Source organism: Pectinophora gossypiella, chromosome 18, assembly GCF_024362695.1.
Source record: "Pectinophora gossypiella chromosome 18, ilPecGoss1.1, whole genome shotgun sequence".
Classification (NCBI taxonomy): Eukaryota; Metazoa; Arthropoda; class Insecta; order Lepidoptera; family Gelechiidae; genus Pectinophora; species Pectinophora gossypiella.
The window spans coordinates 868,117-889,373 of NC_065421.1; the positions used below are offsets into that span (position 1 = coordinate 868,117).

A 21,257-nucleotide genomic window follows, 5' to 3' on the forward strand; every position below is an offset into this window, starting at 1 on the left:
TCGTTAATAACTACCAATCCGCACTGGGCCCGCGTGGTGGTTTAAGGCCCGATCTCCCTATCCATCCATAGGGAAGGCCCGTGCCCCAGCAGTGGGGACGTTAATGGGCTGATGATGATGAATAATAATGTGCAGGTACCGCGTGGCGCTCCAGTACGTGCGCGGGCTGTGCTGGGTGCTCCGCTACTACTACCAGGGCTGCGCCAGTTGGAAGTGGTACTTCCCGTACCACTACGCCCCCTTCGCCTCGGACTTCGTCAACATATGCGGCCTCTCCACCAAGTTTGAGAAGGGAACGCAGCCGGTGAGAAGGCTTTTCAGTTTTCATCTTATCTTAATTAGCCTATACGATCCCACTGCTGGGCAAAGGCCTCCCCTTGATTTTTCCAATCCTCTCGACTTTGCGCGATCTCAGGCCACCATCTTTTACGCGGTCTTCCTCGACTTCTAAGCCCGCCCTGAGGCCTTCAGTTTTCATACACACTCGTAAACATAACTTTTTGAACCATTCAACTGCTAGCCACAGGCTTCTTAATCTTCTTCTATAGCGTAAATTTAGTTTCGATCGCCATCGACTCGCAAAGAAGAAGAAGGTTATGAGGTGGATGACCAACCTTAGCAACCCTGGTGTCAGTGTTATTATTGAGCCGCCAAAGTCCTCTGAATGACAGAAATCATGACTAACAGCTTAACTTGGCTACCGAATGGATCACAAAGTGATTTTTGAATATGTCCCATGACAAATATGAATTCGCAAACAAATTCAACAATCATTGGTTCAGGCTGGATTCGAACCTGCGACCTCAAAGTGAGAGGCAAGTGTTCTACCAACTGGGCTACCACGGGTTGACCAACGGCTTAAAGTGTCGTCCGAAATTAGTTTCGAAAAAAGAAATATTTTCTTTTTTTAAAACGTATATTGGAGAATTGGAGATGTCCTTAGAAAAGGTTCAATACGATCTACTATGAACCGGCGTGCGTGTATGAAGCGATCGATGAATGTGGAGGAAGCAAGAGAAGTGTGTCAGGATCGAAGCAAATGGAATTCTATAGTCTCTGCTTACCCCGGTGGGAAATAGGCGTGAGTTTATGTATGTATGTATGTTGAAGTTAAGCAAGTTTCGCAAAGGCCGGTCATAGGATGGGTGACCACAAAAAAAAAAAGTTTTCATCTCGAGCTCCTCCGTGCTTCGGAAGGCACGTTAAGCCGTTGGTCCCGGCTGCATTAGCAGTCGTTAATAACCACCAATCCGAACTGGGCCCGCGTGGTGGTTTAAGGCCCGATCTCCCTATCCATCCATAGGGAAGGCCCGTGCCCCAGCCGTGCCCGTGTATGTAAAACGTATATGTAAACGTGTGTTTTGTTTTTAGTTCCGCCCCCTGGAGCAGCTGATGGGGGTGTTCCCGGCGGCCAGCTCACAGCACGTGCCCAAACCCTGGGCGACGCTCATGAGCGACCCGGTAAGTTCACATAATCACTACATAGTATAAAACAAAGTCGCTTTTTCTGTCCCTATATCCCTATGTACGCTTAAATCTTTAAAACTACGCAACGGATTTAGATGCGGTTTTTTTAATAGATAGAGTGATTCAAGAGGAAGTTTTATATGCATAATAACATCCATTGAATAGTGGGGAAATACTGTTATTTTTGACGTTTTTAATGTGATGTCGTAAATAATTTCATGTTTTCCGCATTGCACCTGAGCGAAGCCGAGGCGGGTCGCTTGTTTATAATATTTTAAAAAAAATATGTAGAATTTTACAAGCAAACAAAGTTACATCGAAGTTTTGGACAGTTTACCAGTGCTAGTAAGCACTGTGACAGAGTAAAGAAATTATCAAAATCTAGAATGAAGAAATCGTCAAATGGTTTGGAATAAATAAATTGTCAAATACAGTCTGTCTAATAACAATCTATTGTAAATTTTGAACACTAAATTGATAGCTGCCTCTGAGAATCGTCTGCACTTCAAATTTTAGGTGCAGAAAAGTATAAATACCTGTCTCTGTATATTCCTACTAATACACCTCTGCTTACCCATTCGATACGGGCTTGATCCGGGTGAGAGCCTTCAGCGCTCCCCATTTGTCCGGCCAAGTAGTTAATGCCATCTGCGGCAAATGTACAATAAGTCACGTCAAAAAAAAAAGATACGGGCTAGATGCATATTACATGAATCAGAAATCAAAATCATTTATTTAAATAGAAATCGTTTAGTATAAAAGGACGCCACACAAAGACAAGACAATAACATCACTTAAATTATGTAATACAAACTGGATTTAAAAAAAAAGAAAAGAAAGGAAAACATGACTAGGACTAGTGCTGTGCCCTGTGCTGGGAGGTTTTCTGGCCACGTCTTTCCCTCAGCGTTACAGATTCCGATGTGGTAGTAGTTTTACAGCTAGTTACATAATATGTAATTTAATTTTTGACGTTCAAAAAGCGCTAACTTCGTAAGCCAATTTTGAAAAATAAATATTTTTGAATTTGAATTTTGACTTAAACATTTTCACAAAACAATTAGATACAAATTAGGTAGTGGTGGACGTCCTGAGTTAAAAGGGCCTCACGCAGCACAAGTCGCAGCGTGAACCACGACGCTGGTATTATGTGGACCCTGCTGGGTGAGGCACGGACGTCGTGTTCCATAAATATGCGTGTTCCATATTATTCAACGTAATTATCATGGATAAACTTGTTGAAGGTCAATTTAGCACCATTTCCATGTCTATTTCAGCGATTATCGTAATAGGCTACTTGACAACCTTGTCAAATGAGATACTTTTTACGAAACGTCAAAACGAAAGTTTTCTTCGCAGTTTGTATGGAAATACTGTCCTGTGACGTCATCAATAAAAGCTGTCAAACGTCGTACTCATTGTTACTGAATTCATAAATAATATTCGAAAATAAGTCGAAAAGTAAAATGAGATTGATATTTGGTCATCTGAAACTGCCTTCTATTTCTAGATTAGCATTTTATAATTTATCTTTGACCCAGTCAAATACCTTATTATCACGGGTAAACTTGTTGTTGTTGGCCACCTGATACGATACGATTCATTTATAACAAACATTATAGAAGGAAAAATTGAAGAGAAGAGAGGAAGGACCTAGGAGAACATTTATGAAACTTATAAAAGAGAAGGTGCAGGTCGTGTCGTATCGGGAGGTGAAGGTTTTGGCGGGAAGAAAAGAGGAATGGCGATTACTCCACCGACAAGAGCGCAGCTCTTAAATAAAGAGAGAGAGAAACTTGTTGAAGGTCAATTTAACATTTTTGATTCTTAGTCATATTTTAATTTTTAGAATTTGTCTTAAACACAGTTTTAGCTGAAGGCAGAAGAAATGTTAGTTCTTTACCTATCCTAGAAACCTAGCAGTGAATGATGACTCGAGCTCCCTATGTTTGTTAAAATATTTAGTTCTCATGGTAAGTGACTATGTATAGTTTTTATGAGAATAAAGCTCTTTAAACTGAGTTCCCTCCACAGTTCTCGCCCATAATCGACTTCTACCCGACGGACTTCAAGATCGACTTGAACGGCAAGAAGTTCGCGTGGCAGGGCGTCGCGCTGCTGCCCTTCGTGGACGAGAACCGACTCTTTAAGGCGCTGGAGCCTTATTACAAAGAGCTCACTCAGGCTGAGAGTTAGTACTTTATCCATTCTAATCATACATACACTCACTTCACTTTGTGATCCCTAGTTTGGTTAGGACATTACAGGCTGATCACCTGATTGTCCAAAAGTAAGATGATCCGTGCTTTGGAAGGCACGTTAAGCCGTTGGTCCCGGTTACTACTTACTGACGTAAGTAAGTAGTCGTTACATGAGCCATGTCAGGCCTTTGGCGCCTCAATAGTAACCCTGACACCAGGGTTGATGAGGCTAGTATTCCACCTCACAACCCACACGATAAGAAGAAGAAGAAGATCATACATACATACATAAACTCACGCCTATTTCCCACCAGAGACTATGGAATTCCCTTTGCCTCGACCCTGCACACTTCTCTAGCTTCCTCCACATTCATCAATCGTTTCATACACGCACGCCGGTTCATAGTAGATCGTACTAAACCTTTAAATAATCATCATCAATTTAAGAGCCACGCTCTTGTCGGTGCAGCATTTTTCGTGCTACTTTTTTAGGGGAAAATATGGCAGTGGTTTCCCTCTTGCCTTCCGCCCCGCAGTACTCTGTCTGACGTGGGTGGGATGGCTTTAAATAAAATATATAATAATAAATCGTTGTTGCGCGCCACAGTCCAGCGCAACATCCGCGGCCACGACCGGCTGTACGTGTCGACGGGCAACTCGAGCTACTCGTTCGTGCTGGGGCTGTACGAGGCGGCGGGCGGCGAGGCGCGGCGGCTGGTGCAGCAGCAGCAGGCATACCCCTTCCGCGCCGACGGCGTGCGCGGCGACGTGCTGCTCAGCGCCGACTGCGTGTGCCAGGGCGGGTGAGATATGCAGCAACAAGAACACCTCCCCTTCCCCTCCCCTCCCCCTCACCACCCCCTCCCCCACCCACCACATGGGACTTAAACATATAATAAATAAATAAATAAATTGATTTCCAAAAAATAATTGTTACAATGAAGTTTACAATGGTTGCACTTAAAATAGTTCAGCCAATCAGCTCGCGACAGCAAACACTTCAGGACCCCGATACCGACCCCGCCGGCGTGGTCGACGATTTCCCTCATTCAGCGCTTATCGCTATCGACCCACTAGGGTCGATTAATTCTTTCAAATATTTTTCCTCTCAGACGACGCCCTGAGCCGAGGTTCGCGCCCAACTGGGCACCCTCAGGCCTGTTGTCTTAAACGTTGTACCGGGTGAGAGCCTTCAGCGCTCCCCATTTGTCCGGCCAAGTAGTTAATGCCATCTGCGGCAAATCTACAATAAGTCACGTCAAAAAAAAAACACTTAAAATACAAGGTTGTGATTCGCTGTCCCCTAAACTAGGTAAAAACCTGTATCTTAGGGGTCAGTGAGTCTGGCAAAGCGTTGGAGTAATGTACAGACCAGAGTCATGTTAATCCATATGCGCAGTGGGAAACAGTAAATAATAAAAAAGAAAAAACAAAACAAAAGTTGAAATATCTAGTGAGGACTGTGTATATTATCACACATCATCATCACAAAGGAGATCATCGGATTTCGGCCCAGAAGCCAAAGTGCCGGCCAAAAAATAATTTTGCTATATTTCGTTAGATCTTATCCATCTGAGCATTTATTACTATGGCACCAAAGCTGTAGGGTCAATATCTTCGGTTTTATTTGAATTTAAAAAACTGTATTTTTCATACATTTTTGGTGAAAATGTAAAGTGCCGGCCAAGTAACAAAAATGGTATATATCCTTAGAACTTATCCGTCTGAGCATTTATTACTATGGCACCAAAGCTGTAGGGTCAATATTTTCGGTTTTATTCGAATTAAAAAAACATGAATTTTTCATACATTTTGGTGAAAATGTGAAGTGCCGGCCAAGAAACAATATTGGTATATTCCGTTATAACCTACCGTTTGACCATTTATTATTAGGGCACCAAACGTCTATGACCATTATTTTGACTTTTGTTGGACTTTACGTTACAGTTTCTGTGTGAAAAGTGCCGGTCAGCAAAAAACACATGTCAAAACTATCGAGAAGATACCTGTAAACATTATTCACTATGACAATAAACGTGTATGACCATTAGTTTGGCTGTTATTGGATTTTTAAAATCTCGATTTTTGATTTATTTTGTTATAAAATAAAATATGACAGGCGCGTTATTTAAAGGATCGTCAGAATGTTTATTACTATGACATTAAACGTCTATGACCACTATTTTGAACTCAATTAGATTTCTCAAAAATCTGGAGTTTTCATACATACCTACACTTGGGCGAAAAAAGTTTTATCTGGCGATAATGCAGGTAAAAGCGTAATATCGTGGTCGTCTTTGGACACATTTTTCTAAATCAAAAATAGGTTTTCGTTTGACTACTCTCTCACCTGATGGTGAGACACGCTTTAGAAGCTTATTTTTTTTAAGAAAAGTGAGGTAATAGATGCTATATCGGCCGAGTAGCACCAGGAGATTGTGATCGGCATACATGCAAAGTACAACTGCCCGACTCCTGTCTTCCCTAACAGCTACTTCAGACGTCATGCCAAAATACGAGTTTCATCACTAGATGGCAAGTTTATCTTTGGAGGGTGGTAACCATCTACGGTCAAGATGAATCAATACCATAATTCAACCTAAACTTGGGCCGTAACGTTGAGTCGAATGCAAAAACTACAGCCAACGTCGTATCTAAAATCAGATAGTATTAATATAGAAGTTCACCTAACAACACACAAAACCAAAACACAAAGTATTTATCTGACTAATAACTAGTCATTGGGAAAGCTCTGCTTGTTGTCATTGTTAAAATGTATACAACTTTTTTTTTAAAAGTCCAATAAAAGCCAAAGTCGACATTTGGTAATATAGTAAAAAATACGTTTCAAGTCGTTTACCAAAAGATTTGACTTATTTTGTTTCGCGGGCTGGCATTTTCCCATTTGAACCAAAACGGAAAGAGAGACGAATAAAAGTCAAAATAATGGTCAAAAATGTTTCGCACCAGTTTATTAAATGTTCTAAAGGTCCTTTGTAATCCGCCGTACCACAATTTTTGCCCAAAGCACTTTATTTTTAAACAAAATAAATAAGAAATCAAGATTTTTAAAATACAATAAAAGGCAAACTAATGGTCATACACGTTTGGCGCTATAGAAAAAAATGTTAACAGGCATCTAATCCATACTCTCAACATGTTATTTTTGCTGGTCGGCACTTTTCACATTTGAACTAAAACATAAATTCCAATAAAAGTCAAAATAATGGTCATAGATGTTTGGTGTCATATTAAAAAATATTAAGAAGCAACTATTAGACAGATTTGACGTATTTTTCTCGATGGCCGGCATTTTAACATATTAATCAAAACGGAAAGTCCAATAAATGTCAAAATAATGGTCATAGAAGTTTGGCGCCATACTAATAAATGTTCTAACGGTCCTTTGTAATATACCTGTATACCTCTTTTTCCTAACGGGCATAATATATTTTTTTACAAAATGTATGAAAAAACGTGATTTTTAAAATCCAATTAAAGCCAAACTAATGGCCATACACGTTTGGTGTCATAGTAAAAAATGTTCAGAGCAATGTAATCGAAAGGTTCGACACATTTTTTTTCTCTGGCCGGCACTTTCAAATTTGGGCCGGCGAAAGTATGGAAAGCCGATGATCTCCTTTAAGAGCCACGCTCTTGTCGGTGTAGCATTCTCCCCTAACTCTACATGCTACTTTTTTTAGGGAAAAATAGGGCATTGGTTTTTCCCTTTTGCCTTCCGCCCCGCAGTACTCTGTCTGAGGCGAGTGGGATGGCGCCCAGATTAGTCTATTTCAAAGTTGTACTAGGACTCCTGCCCTCCGCCTCTGAATAGTACTGACAGTTACTGCTGCCCTCCAAACACCATACATCCATACACACATCCATACATCCAACACACACACACATACATACATCCTCCATACTATACACCTCCGCAAACACTTCGCGCCGTGATTTTACGTTACGTTTTTTCAAGAAGCATCTGTTCCCTTCTACGTTTGGAATCATCTAGAAAACTCGAGAAAAAATAAAGAAGTACGTATGAGGTTAGTGACACCGTAACGATTACTTTGAGGGATGATTCAGACTATGATTCTCAGTTGATAACAAGCGGAATTTGCTGTCGCAAAAGTCTGGAAATGAAAATATTAAAAAAAAAACAAATTTAAAATGAGTTTTCCGACAGGAAATTCCACTTCATATTAACTCAGAATCATTGTCTGAATCATCCCCCTCAATATTCATTATCCAAGTTTTTTATGGCTGATTACCAAGGTAGTGGTTGCCTGGATGAAATTGCTTCAGAGCATAAAGGCTGGCTGAATATTTTAGAAATGTTTTGTAGGTTTTGTTTATATGCAATAAACATTTGATTTGATTTTTATGAATTCGGATTTTAGTTTTCGAACTTATATTTTTTTTATATCTCGACCAGGCAACTTTCGTCCCCGGTGATCGGCCTGGCCCCAGTCCTGGGCAACCGCGTGGTGTGCGTCCGGTTCACGGACCCGCAGTACCCGGATGACTTCATCTTCCCGGCGCGGCGGCTCAAGAGCGCCGTGCAGCCGCCGCGGGTGCTCAAACCCGGGGACCTCTCCCACCAGGAGAACAGGAACTGGAGGCCGCAGATTGGTGAGTACCCCGGACATAACATAAGCCTACGACTATATATATATATATATATATATACGACTAACATATATATATATATATATTTTCTTTTTACTACTTACTACTTTTTACTTTTTTTGACTATATATATATATATAAAAAAGTAAAAAGTAGTAAGTAGTAAAAAGAAAATATATATATATATATATATATGTTAGTCGTATATATATATATATTCTTTTTGTGCCCAAACATGCGATCCGTCGACTGACCATAAGCAGTTACACTTGGTTTTAAGTGGCGTGCGGGCAGGCTCCCTCATAGGGCTGGCTGCCTTCATTAACGCTCCTACAACACGAGCTGTTTCCTTATTGAATGAAATGTTCGCGCACCAGTCGCATGCCAACATATTTCAAAATAGTGTATCTGTGTTTCGGAAATTTACTGTCTTGTTCCTTAATGATAAATTAAGGATCGAAAGCAGTATTAAAATGTAAAATGTAATAAATACCTATCTATGTTAATGTAAAGTTTAATGCATCCTTTTTGACTAACATATAAGTGCTTTGGCGTTAGCTGTAAGCTTATATTGTGAATTGTATAAATAAATAAATTAAGGTGTTACTATATAGTTTAGATATTATCCCATGCGTGTGTCCTTTGAGGCGTGGAGATATCACAAATATCACTTTGTGATCCCTAGTTTGGTTAGGACATTACAGGCTGATCACCTGATTGTCCGAAAGTAAGATGGTCCGTGCTTCGGAAGGCACGTTAAGCCGTTGGTCCCGGTTACTATTTACTGATGTAAGTTAGTAGTCGTTACATGAGCCATGTTAGGGGCCTTTGGTGGCTCAATCAGAACCGTATTCCACCTCACAACCCACACGATAAGAAGATTATAAATAACAACAAATGTGTCTGTTTTTAAGTGTAAATGGCCTAAGCTGTGCAAGCGTGATGCGCTTTTAGCCTTCTTTTTTTTTCTCATTTAAGATATCTTTGCTGCAGTTAATTTTGCATGCCGTTGTCACCTATAATTAGGGTAACAATTACTCTTGTTTATATATAAGTAACTTGTAATGTATTTATTGTTGTTAACTCTGTTGGTGACCATAAATAAATAAATAAATAAAAAATAAATAAAAAGTTCCCCGGCACCGACATAGCTCGGAGAATTGCAAAGCTGAAGTGGCAGTGGGCAGGACACATAGCGAGGAGAACCGATGGCCGCTGGGGCGGAAGGGTTCTGGAGTGGCGGCCGCGTGTCGGACGACGCTCAGTGGGTAGGCCCGCTACAAGGTGGACCGACGATCTGGTGAAGGTCGCGGGAAGCCGCTGGATGCGGGGAAGCGCAGGACCGATATCTCAAAGCAAACGACCCAATTTGCATAGAATAAGGAATAATACTACGTATAGAACGGCAACTCTCCGCTCCCCACCAGCGGCTGAGATAGGTTTACCTCAATGAACATAGTTTAGACTTGGATCGTATGGCGTCAGACGTCACACACAGACGCTCGTGTACGATAACGTCACTGTGTGGTGTCTGTGTAAAACGAGGTTGTTTGTATGAAGTGTCCGGGGTGTGATATTGGTACATACATACATGGGTCGTTCTTCTTTTTTATCGACAATGATCTGTCCTTCGCTCTGCTATAACATAGCATGTTTTAGAATTTTATTTAATCTTTCCATTGTCCAAAAATATAGTTATCTTATTATACTTAAAATACTAGCGAAATACTAATCGGTTCCTCGATTAGTGATTAACGTAGCTTGGTTGTTTTTCACAAAATTCTGTGACAGAGTGGTAAATCGAAATGCTGTCTCCGATGAAAAGGGCCACTCTGTCACAATATATTTTGCAATGCGCCTGCAAGGAACAGTATATTACCAAGATAAAGAGAAACACTAAATACTCCTCTACAGACACATCTCTATATGATGTTTTTTAAATATTTATTGCCGTTATAATGAAAGATGTTAAATCCGATATAACGAGAAAATGACTTCTTATTGTCGATAAAAAAGAAGAATGACCCACATACATAAACTCACGCCCGTAATCCCTAATGGGGTGGGCAGAGCCACAAGAAATCAAAGACAACTTGCAGCCACTGTTGATACGATGTCGTAAGCTGGATATGATAAACCTTACGGTGATAAGGGATCAGCCTATCGCCCATAACATTAGTCCATCATGTTAGAGGACACAATCCCTCTGTCGGTTTTTACGTCATGCCCGGGAAGACAAGCAGCTGAACGTGTTCTATGTTATGTGTTATGTTATGTGCTATTGGTGTTCTTAAATTATCGACAGGAATACTAAAAGCAACATGTTTCACCAGGTATGGTGCGGTCGAACACGGTGGCATCGCTCGAGGCCGCTGGACACCGCATGCTGGGACACTCACTGCCGCGGGACCGCTCGTATGGTAACGTGCCTCCGCCCCAGCACCATGGACAGCATAGTAAGTACCTACTTTATCTATTTTTTAACGGCCTCCGTGGTCCAGTGGTTGAGCATTGGGCTCACGAACCGGAGGTCCCGGGTTCGAATCCCGGTGGGGACATATCACAAAAGTCACTTTGTGATCCCCAGTTAGGTTAGGTTAGGTTAAATACAGGGTGTTAGTGACATCGTAAGGAATACTGAGGGGGATGATTCAGACCATAATTCTGAGTTGATATCAAGTGGAATTTCCTGTCGGAAAACTCATTTAAAATTTTTGTTTTTTTTTTTCAATTATTTTCATTTCCATTCTTTTACGACAGCAAATTCCGCTTGTTAACAACTGAGAATCCTAGTCTGAATCACCCCTTAAAGTTTTCGTTACGATGTAACACTCTGTATAAAATGTCCAGTCTGACGTAATCTGTACCCCTTTGACTCATATCACAGATAAATGGAAACATACTGATAAACCCGTCAAATGAGGAAGGGTTTGTTAAGTCACGGGTCGCCGGTGACGTCATAATTGGCGCACGCGCCCCGCCCGCCCCCTGGTTGGGTAATTCTTTAATGATTGACGTTTGCACAACGAGAAATTCAAATTAAATACCTACTCGTTTTACTCCCTCCGGTTGATTGAGGGGAGGCCTGTGCCCAGCAGTGGGACGTATTTAGGCTGTTTATGTAATGTAGACGACAGGTCGACATGGCAATTCTCTAGTGACGTGACGTTTTCAATATCGATATATTTTTATTATGTATGTAACAAAATGTGAATAAAATAATACCACGTTTTCATTTAAGTTAATGTTAATATTTATTCATCTGAATCATCTAACGTTAATTTTATTTCTAAAATATTATTCTTAGTTTTCAATAATTTCTTAGCAAGTATATGTAAAATATACTAGTACAAAAGAAAAACAATAGATTTAAAAGAAATCTAATCTAAATAACCATAAATATTTAGATTAGATTTCAATAAATTATGTGAGCGAGATTATAATCGATAAACGCGGTCGATACACGGACTCGTGCGACACTAAGACTAAGACGCCGCGGGGACTGTGCGGGTGTGGGGGGCGACCCCGCCTCCGCCGCTCACCTCATGCCCCGATTGCCATGTCGACCTGTCGTCAACAGTATGTATATACTCGTTTTAGAAACTTACGTGCAAAAAAAGATATCCTGTCTCAGTTTTAGCCAACTGCTATTGTTTTAATTTTCGCAAATACTTTCATGCTCAGATTATTCTGGATATATGCAAACTTTTAATCCTCTCATTACGGCCTCCGTGGTCCAGTGGTTGAGCGTTGGGCTCACGATCCGGAGGTCCCGTGTTCGAATCCCGGTGGGGACATATCACAAAAATCACTTTGTGATCCCTAGTTTGGTTAGGACATTACAGGCTGATCACCTGTTTGTCCGAAAGTAAGATGATCCGTGGTTCGGAAGCCGTTGGTTCCGGTTACTACTTACTGATGTAAGTAATTAGTCGTTACATGAGCCATGTCAGGGGCCTTTGGCGGCTCAATAGTAACCCCGACATCAGGGTTGATGAGGTTGGTAATTCACCTCACAAACCCACATAGGGTAGCTCTAGGGTAGCTGCTTCTGGTAGAAACTCCACGGGTGAATAAAACGCTGGTTTAAAATGTAAAGAAAAGTCTATTGAACGAACATTCATGTATGTAACTCGTTTGTACACTAGCGTATTGTTCATTTAAGTTTTGTTATTGTTTTCTGTTAATTTCGGTTCAATAGTTAACGCAATCTATGATATCCTGTTATTGGCTAAGACACACTATGTAATTTAGATACTTTAACTTTACCTGTAAAACTGCTGTTGCATATCTTATGAATAAAATAAAATAAAATAATATAGGTACAAGGTAGGTATATGTGTAAATGCGCGGCGAGGCTAAGACCGACTGGTTTACTGGTGGGAGCCCGCCCCGCGCCTCCTGTTCCTAGGTCCGTGGCCGGACCACACACGATAGAAGAGAAGAAGACCCTCTCATTGGTAATTGATATCACGTGGTTCTTAAGATTTGTGCCCGGTTAATGGCAACAGGCTCAAACCCCATAGGATTCAGAGGTTGTTGTTCTTTTATGGCTAATGGTTGTCCGACCAAAAGTATCACAACATTACTTCGATAACTATAGACCAATTACCCTCTTTAAGACGGGGATTATACTTTTTAAAAAGCCTTTCATTTACGGAACTTTGGCATTGCGCAACTTGCGTTTAGCATAAATGGATTAGTATACATACAAAGAGATCAAAACTTGCGCCTACAAGCCAACCTGGCATTATACGCCAAACAGCCATTGCCTTTAAGAAAACAAAATTACAGCCAATCTCCGCCAGTGAAAGGAATCCATTATTCCAAATTCGAAATTCAAATTGGCCTATCGTCGCAGGCATTGACGTGTAATAGCGCGCGAAAGCAAACAGGAAGTGCGAAGGGAAGCCATTGTCCGACCCAGTGTCGCCAACTACGAAAATAATAATTACACGAGGGTTGCTAGCACAATAGGGGCGATTTTTTTTTAAATAACGGGTCGATCGGCTCAAGTGCTTCCTATTATCCGTCAGGAGAGGATTTGTCGGAAATGCTTTTTTTCGTTTTTATTGATTTTTTAGCCCTTTATGACCAGGTGGCGAAGAAGGTGTCTTAATTTGAGTTTTAGTTACATTTTTACGATAATCCGATAAAGATATCTCTCGACAAAGCTTTATTATTCTTTTCTTCCATCCGGTTGGAGCATTTTTTTTGCAATACTTTAAAAGAGTTTGTATTTATTACAAAAATTCGCTTTATTTTTTTTTTAAATTGCAATCACTTGTCAAGCAAGACACGAGTTCCAATTAATTCCTAATTTAACTGCATTGAAATCAATCAAATTGGGATATACGTGAATTCATGATTTCTTAGACTTTATCACTATTGTTTTAAAGTCGTGTTTTACTCGATTTCCTGACTGTCTCCCCTGGTAGGGGGCGCCACGTGCCGCATTAACCGCCCCCAAACTACGTGTTTTTTTTTTAATTGAATACGCTTATTTGATTTGATTTTGAGATTGGCGTGTATAAACACTATTTCTAAAGTCAATTGATGAAATTCCGGTTTCATTTTAATTTGATTGCCGTGTTACTTCTCTTTGACTAGGTACTTGTACCTACTGTACTAACTTTTTTTAAATCAGTTACTTTTTACTAAACCTCATAACATAAAATAACAGCCTCTGTGCTGTAACAGCCTCCGTGGTATAGTAGTTAGAGCGTTAGGCACAGTATCTGTAGGTCCGGGTTTCGCGATGGGGACATTGTCGAAATCACTTTGTGAGACTGTCCTTTGTCTGGTAAGGACTTTTCAGGCTTGAATCATCTGATTGTCCGACAAAGTAAGATGATTCCGTGCTTCGGAGGGCACGTTAAGCCGTTGGTCCCGGCTATTAGCCGTAAAAACACCTCCACCAACCCGCATTGGAGCAGCATGGTGGAGTATGCTCCATGCCCCTCCGGTTGATTGAGGAGAGGCCTGTGCCCAGCAGTGGGACGTATATAGGCTGTTTATGTAAACCTCATAACACGAAATTACAATGGAATTTGCATGAAAAAGCAATCTGTGACGTGTGTGAAAAACGTGACAAAATGTCGCAATTATTATTACAAATAAATTAAATTGAAAATAGAAAACGTTGTTTTGTCACCTTTAGACCTGTCTTTATTTAGTTATCAGAATTTCATAATTTATCTAGGAAACTATCCAATTATTCAAATTCTCCTAACTTCAAAGTAACTTTTCCAACAAAGGCTGTATATACATCATCCTTTGCGCGTGTCATGTCTTGTCGACATTAAAAATAAAAAAGCAGTTGCGCCCACCTCGTGAATTCTCCACAAAGACACGCCTTTGCCGGCAAATTTCGCTGACGCCACGTAGAGGACAATTTCTCTTTTGATTTTTGTACGGGTCCTGTACGTTCTACAAATCTTGTAAAATTTCAACTTTAATTTATTTATTTACTCCTAAAATATGGTACTATAGATTATATTAACATTTATTAAATGTACAAGAATAATGTAATGTCCTGTAATGTAGATAATTATTTAATGGCCCCTATTCCTCTAGACATCTCCTAATTTTATTTAAAGTTTTACCCGTCATTTTCTTATCCGCGGAAAAGGAAAGGGACAGATGATTGGCAGCTGTTAATTTTTAAATAGGTATCTCGTAGGCAAATAAAATATGTATCTCGCTGGTATGCAACCAGATTGACGTGTGCTGTGAACTTAATTCAGCCGGGTTATTGGCCAATATAACAATGTGGGAGTGTTTTTAAAATTTCTGCTGCTGGGGGGGGGGGGGGGGTTTGATGTGATGTACAGTCATGAGCAATATAATGTACCCACTTTAGAACCCTGTCGCACTAATATGTTTGACATTTAGTGAGACTTACAGTTCAATTTGTCAAAAAAGTTAATGTGACATGGTACCAAAGTGTATACATATTAATGCTCGTGACCGTAAACCTAGTGTAAACCGCTGGTGGGGAGCGGAGAGTTGCCGTTCTATACGTAGTATTATTCCTTATTCTATGCAAATTGGGTCGTTTGCTTTGGGATGTAGTCGTAAGCTTATGGTCATGTCTTATGTACTCACCAATCTTCTTATCGTGTGGGTTGTGAGGTGGAATACGGTTATGATTGAGCCACCAGAGGCCCCTGACATGGCTCATGTAACGATTTCTCACTTACATCTGTAAATAGTAACCGGGACCAACGGCTTAACGTGCCTTCCGAAGCACGGACCATCTTACTTTCGGACAATCAGGTGATCAGCCTGTAATGTCCTAACCAAACTAGGTGATTTTTGTGATATCTCCACACCAGGATTCGTACTCGGGGCCTCAGGATTGTGAGTCCAGCGCTCGTCTAGTGGACCATAGAGGCCGTTGCCGATCAGCAATACTCCTTGTTCTATGGTATAGTGACCAATAGTAAGACAATGACTTTTACAATTATAAAATCCACATAATCCCCAACAAATAGACGTCACCTCGCTACGGGTACCCCGCCGTCGTGAAGCCAGGGTAGGGACCCCTACACCGTCCCCGGGCACTTGAGCACGCTCGCCTTAATTATTACGGAATCGCAGCTCTTCCAAGAGGACCCTGTCTCAATTATTATGCTTTTTTCTTCCTTCCATACTTCTGGAAACTGTTAAAGAATGTCTAAGGTAATATTATGTTTCTTTTAAAGACATGTAGGAGCCGTGGTGGCCTAGTCGAACGCTAGACTCTCTTTCTGAAGTTGCAGGTTCGGAAACCAACTCGGGCCTTAACCAAATTTTGAATTCGTGTTTGGATCGTAAATGTCAACAGCGGTGAAGGAAAACGTAGTGAAGCCCACTCTCACGCGGACCCTGTGAAAAACGAGATAAAGCTAGGGGGATGATCCTTCCTTTCCTTAAAAATTTAAATCGAAAAACCTTGTGACTCGGACGGGACTTGACCCCGCAGCTCTTGTGAAGCCGCGCCGAGCGTGTTAACCATTACACCACTGGGTCCTCCTGTGCATGCCAAATTCTTTCCATCTATGTATAGCACGGGTAGGTGCTATAAAGAACAAAACAAAAAAAAAAAACAAAAAAAAACAAAAATCTGTTAATAAAATGTCTAACGTAAAAGTGTTTTTAGGAAAAACACATCACTTTGATTATTGAGAAAAAATATTGTCTTGAATCACACGCGTCGCCGTGTCATACAGTCATGAGCAATATAATGTACCCACTCTAGGACTCTGTCGCACTAACATATTTGACATTTAGTGAGACTTACAGTTCAATTTGTCAAAAAAGTTAATGTGACATGGTACCAAAGTGTATACATATTAATGCTCGTGACCGTACATAACTCTTTATTCGAATATTTCCTATTCAATATGTTCGACAATATTTCATATGATTCAATATTCAGGCGTCTGTCTTCTGGATGAGTGAATTCATAAAAATCCATATTGTGGAGTCGTTTGACTTGTATTTTACAATCTTATATTATTGAATTGATAGTAATATTGAAAGTGAAAGTGCGTTTCGGTGGAATGTAACCTAATCTGTATTGGGCTGCTTTTCCTTTCGGGTTGTAAGGTCAGACAGGCAGTCGCTTCTTTAAAAACTGGAAGTGTCAAACCTTCAGATTAGGTAAGATCCTGTGAGAAATGGGATCACGCTAGGGAGATGATGATTATAATTGAACTTTAGATTTGATAGAAAAGGTCTTAAAATCTAAGTAAAGGGAACAAATTATATATAAATCCTCCAGATGACAAATCGATAGCCCGATTAAAGAAATAACCCTGACACCAGGGTTGATGTGGCTGGTATTCCACCTCACAACCCACACGATATGAAGAAGATAAAGAAATAGTGTGTGTAGGCGTCATCGACTGCTATCTGCCAGCCAAAAACAATCGACTACTTCTCAAAGAATTCCAAATTCGAAAATTCAAATGAACCGCCCATAAACTAACTCATGGCCAGTAACACACATCACAGTACCCACCGGGCATCGACACCGGATGCTTGGATCTTAAGTCCAACGCTCTAACCCATAAACCACAAACGGACCAAAGCCTTTTGGTTTTTAAAACAACCTCATCAACCCTGGTGTCAGGGTTATTATTGAGCCGCCAAAGACCCCTGACATGGCTCATGTAACAACTACTTACTTACATCAGTAAGTAGTAACCAGGACCAACGGCTTCCGAAGCACGGATCATCTTACTTTCGGACAACTAGGTGATCAGTCTGCAATGTCCTAACCAAACCAGGGCTCACAAAGTGATTTTTGTGGTAAATCCCCACCGGGATTCGACCCTGGGACCTCCGGATCGTGAGCCCAACGCTTAATCACTGGACCGCGGAAGCCGTGATTCTCGCGATGATAAATAATCAGTTGAAATTCTTTTTTTTTTCTTTACAATCCAGCCAGAGTGCACTAGAAAATGGCTTGTAATTTCGGCGTGGCGACTGCCACTGCTCATATTTGCAACCGACGCTTTCAGCGTGGTGCGGCGGACGTGTCGCCCGCCCCCATTAGATGCCTATTATGTCTGAGCCTCACTGAGTACTCGTCGCATATTTTTTATGTCTAGTTTCGTCGCTGTGAATTTTGACAGGTTTTGAAAGGGTGAATGAGGATGTTTTGCTGGATTTTTGGATCTGCATTTACGGGAGCGGATTAGGATAATGTTGTGGTAAATTACGGAGAGGTTTGTGTTATGTTTTCAATAAAACGCCGGAATTAATTAATCCGTTTATTATTAGGAGAACAGTCTAGAGCCTTTTTAGCGGCATAACGAGAGAGCGAGACAGACAACCAGAGTGACCGAAAGGGAAAGCAATTCGGATACACAACAGTTTGGAAACGTTTTGTAATTTATACGGAGATAAAAAGATTTTTCTAGCATTATCCCGTTTTTGACGAGGGTCGCTTTCCTAACCTGAAGATTTGATAAGTCCGGTTTTTTTACAGAAACAAATGACTGATTTTTACAATAATTATTCGTTAAATGCTTTGAATTTCCAACAGCCTCCGTGGTCTAGTGGTTAGAGCGTTAGGCTCACGATCTGGAGGTCCGGGTTCGATCCCCGCTGGGGACATTGTCGAAACCACTTTGTGAGACTGTCCTTTGTTTGGTAAGGACTTTTCAGGCTTGAATCACCTGATTGTCCGAAAAAGTAAGATGATTCCGTGCTTCGGAGGGCACGTTAAGCCGTTGGTCCCGGCTATTAGCCGTAAAAACACCTCCACCAATCCGCATTGGAGCAGCGTGGTGGAGTATGCTCCATACCCCCTCCGGTTGATTGAGGGGAGGCCTGTGCCCAGCAGTGGGACGTATATACGTAGACTGTTGATGATGATGATGCTTTGAATTTGTAGTTGATTTGTTTGTTTTTGTAAAGTATATTTGATTTGATTTGATTTTGATTACTAATGACGGACTTTCCAGGCTACGTTTCCCAATAATAATATAGATGGCGCTGTCCAGATTTAACGTGATAATTACCTTTTTTCTCATTACTCCAGTACATATTCAAATTGGATGAGATGTAGTATAGAATTATGTTAATTTATATTGCTACCTATATTGCTTCTCTTTAATTTGAACAGAATAATAATGGGCCGAAGATGTATTGTGGGTGTAATTCTTCTTCTCTTATAGTGTGGATTGTGAGGTGGAATACCAGCCTCATCAGCCCTGGTGTCAGGGTTACTATTGAGCCGCCAAAGCCCCTGACATGGCTCATGTAACGATTACTTACAACAGTAAGTAGTAACCGGGACCAACGGCTTAACGTGCCTTCCGAAGCACGGATCATCTTACTTTTTGAACAATCTGGTGATCAGCCAGTAATTTCCTAACCAAAAGTATTTTTTGTGATATGTCCCCACCGGGATTCGAACTCGGGACCTCCGGATCGTGAGATTAACACTCAACCACTGGACTACGAAGGCCGTGGGTGTAATAAATCAAATAGATGGCGCTGTACAGTGTTGCCTTCGTTTAACCTTCTTATTTCGAATAAGGAGTTTTAACTACAACCCTCTGTCTCTTTATTTAAGAGCTGCGCTCTTGTCGGTGGAGTAATCGCCATTCCTCTCTTCTTCCCGCCAAATCCTTCACCTCCTGATACGACACGACCTGCACCTTTTATTTGTTTCATGAATGTTCTCCAGGTCTACCCCTTCCTCTCTTCCCTTAAATTTTTCCATCTATGATGTTTGTTATAAATGAATCGTGTCGTATCAAGTGGCCAATCATATTTCCTCTCCGTTTCTCTATAGTCTTCATTATGGTTCTCTTTTCTTCAACTCAACTCAACTCTTTCCAGCACTTACAACCCTATCCAACTCAAATATCAGCCGCACAATCCACACCTTCCCATTACACGTACACCTTTAATTCAAATAGAGTCTACAATCTCACAGCGCAATTTACCGTCCCTGAACCAGGCACTGATGACATACGTGGCAAAAAATAATGATGTGGAAAAGTTAAAATAGCGAGTGCTGTGAGCCCATCGGCGTTACAACCTCTAGACTCCTACAGACGAACTGGCTCTGTCAACACATCTGACTAATAGGTCAGATATAACGGTCTACCAACCGCGATAGAATATATGACCTCACTATAAAAGGCTTACATGATATGATTTCAATTTTAAAATTATCTTTATTCAGTAAGTAACACTTTGAATCGTCATTTTTTACCGACTTCAAAAAAGGAGAAGGTTCTGAATTCGACCGTATATTTTTTTTTACGTAAAGAACGTCTCATCCGCCTAAAACTACTGCAGCTACTCACAACCTCTATAGCCGGGGAAAAGGAGTTGCAACTAAAACCTCGACAAAGGGCCCTAGACGTCGTTTTTTTGAAAAAAAAAAAACAAAATATTATGTACAATTTAGTAATTTGGCTGCCTAATATTAGTTTCCAGACAGTTAATCCCATGCATTCATATTTTCTAAATAATCACTAATTTCAAGAGATCCTATAATGTTAAGTTTACAGTCGTGTAAAAAACTTAGGGAGTAAGGTTCCCTTACTCACCTTCGAACCTCGGCTCAGGGCGTCGTCTGAGAGGAAGAATATTTGAAAGAATTAATCGACCCTAGTGGCTCAATAGCGATAAGCGCTGAATGAGGGAAAATGTCGATCACGTCGGCGGGGCAGAAACGGGGTTCTGAAGTGTTTGGTGTCGCGAGCTGATTGCCCGCCTCTATGGCTAGAGTAATCGGGTCGTCGGGATCGTATATTACGTCCTTCATAAATTGTATGCAAATCAAACATTACACGTCTATTTGGTTGTATCGTCGATGTGGCCCCTTTCTGGGCGCCAACTATGAGCCCCTTTCTGGGCGCCAACTGTGATACAATGGGCCTAATGGCGACGCGTCGTTACGCACTCTGCAGCTTTGGAGAGCCTTCTAATTGTAATTATGGCGGGTAGAATGATAGATAATTCTGATTCTCAAATGGTCTATAAGCGTATAAGACGGTCTGAGCTGTGAAAAGAGAACCACGTGATATTTTGTGTGTTAATTTATTCTACTTCGTTTCTGATGAACTATATGTTGCGTTCTTCTCTTCTATCATGTAGGTTGTGAGGTGGATTACCAACCCCATCAACCCTGGTGTCAGGGTTACTATTGAGCCGCCAAAGGCTCATGACTCATGTAACGACTACATACTTACATGAGTAAGTAGTAACCGGGACCAACGGCTTAACGTGCCTTGCGCATCGTCTTACTTTCGGACAATCAGGTGATCAGCCTGTAATGTCCTAACCAAACTGGGGATCACAAAGTGATTTTTGTGATACGTCCCCACCGGGATTCGAACCCGGGAACTCCGGATCGTGAGCACAACGCTCACTCGGACCACGGAGGCCGTTATTTATTTCGTTAATAGGTATTCATTACATAAATAGGGCACAGGCCCCCCCTCA

General features: G+C 41.0%; 1 protein-coding gene across 1 annotated transcript in view; it reads left to right on the top strand.

Moving 5' to 3' along the window:
• The window catches only part of LOC126375241 (5'-3' exoribonuclease 2 homolog), a 34,842-nt gene that overhangs the window by 8,188 nt on the left and 5,397 nt on the right, over nt 1-21,257 (top strand). The window contains exons 10-15 of the mRNA XM_050022151.1: nt 136-304; nt 1,372-1,461; nt 3,502-3,658; nt 4,276-4,471; nt 8,107-8,303; nt 10,634-10,756. Of these exons, the coding sequence (XP_049878108.1) occupies nt 136-304; nt 1,372-1,461; nt 3,502-3,658; nt 4,276-4,471; nt 8,107-8,303; nt 10,634-10,756 (932 nt within the window). The remainder of the gene's footprint in view (nt 1-135; nt 305-1,371; nt 1,462-3,501; nt 3,659-4,275; nt 4,472-8,106; nt 8,304-10,633; nt 10,757-21,257) is intronic.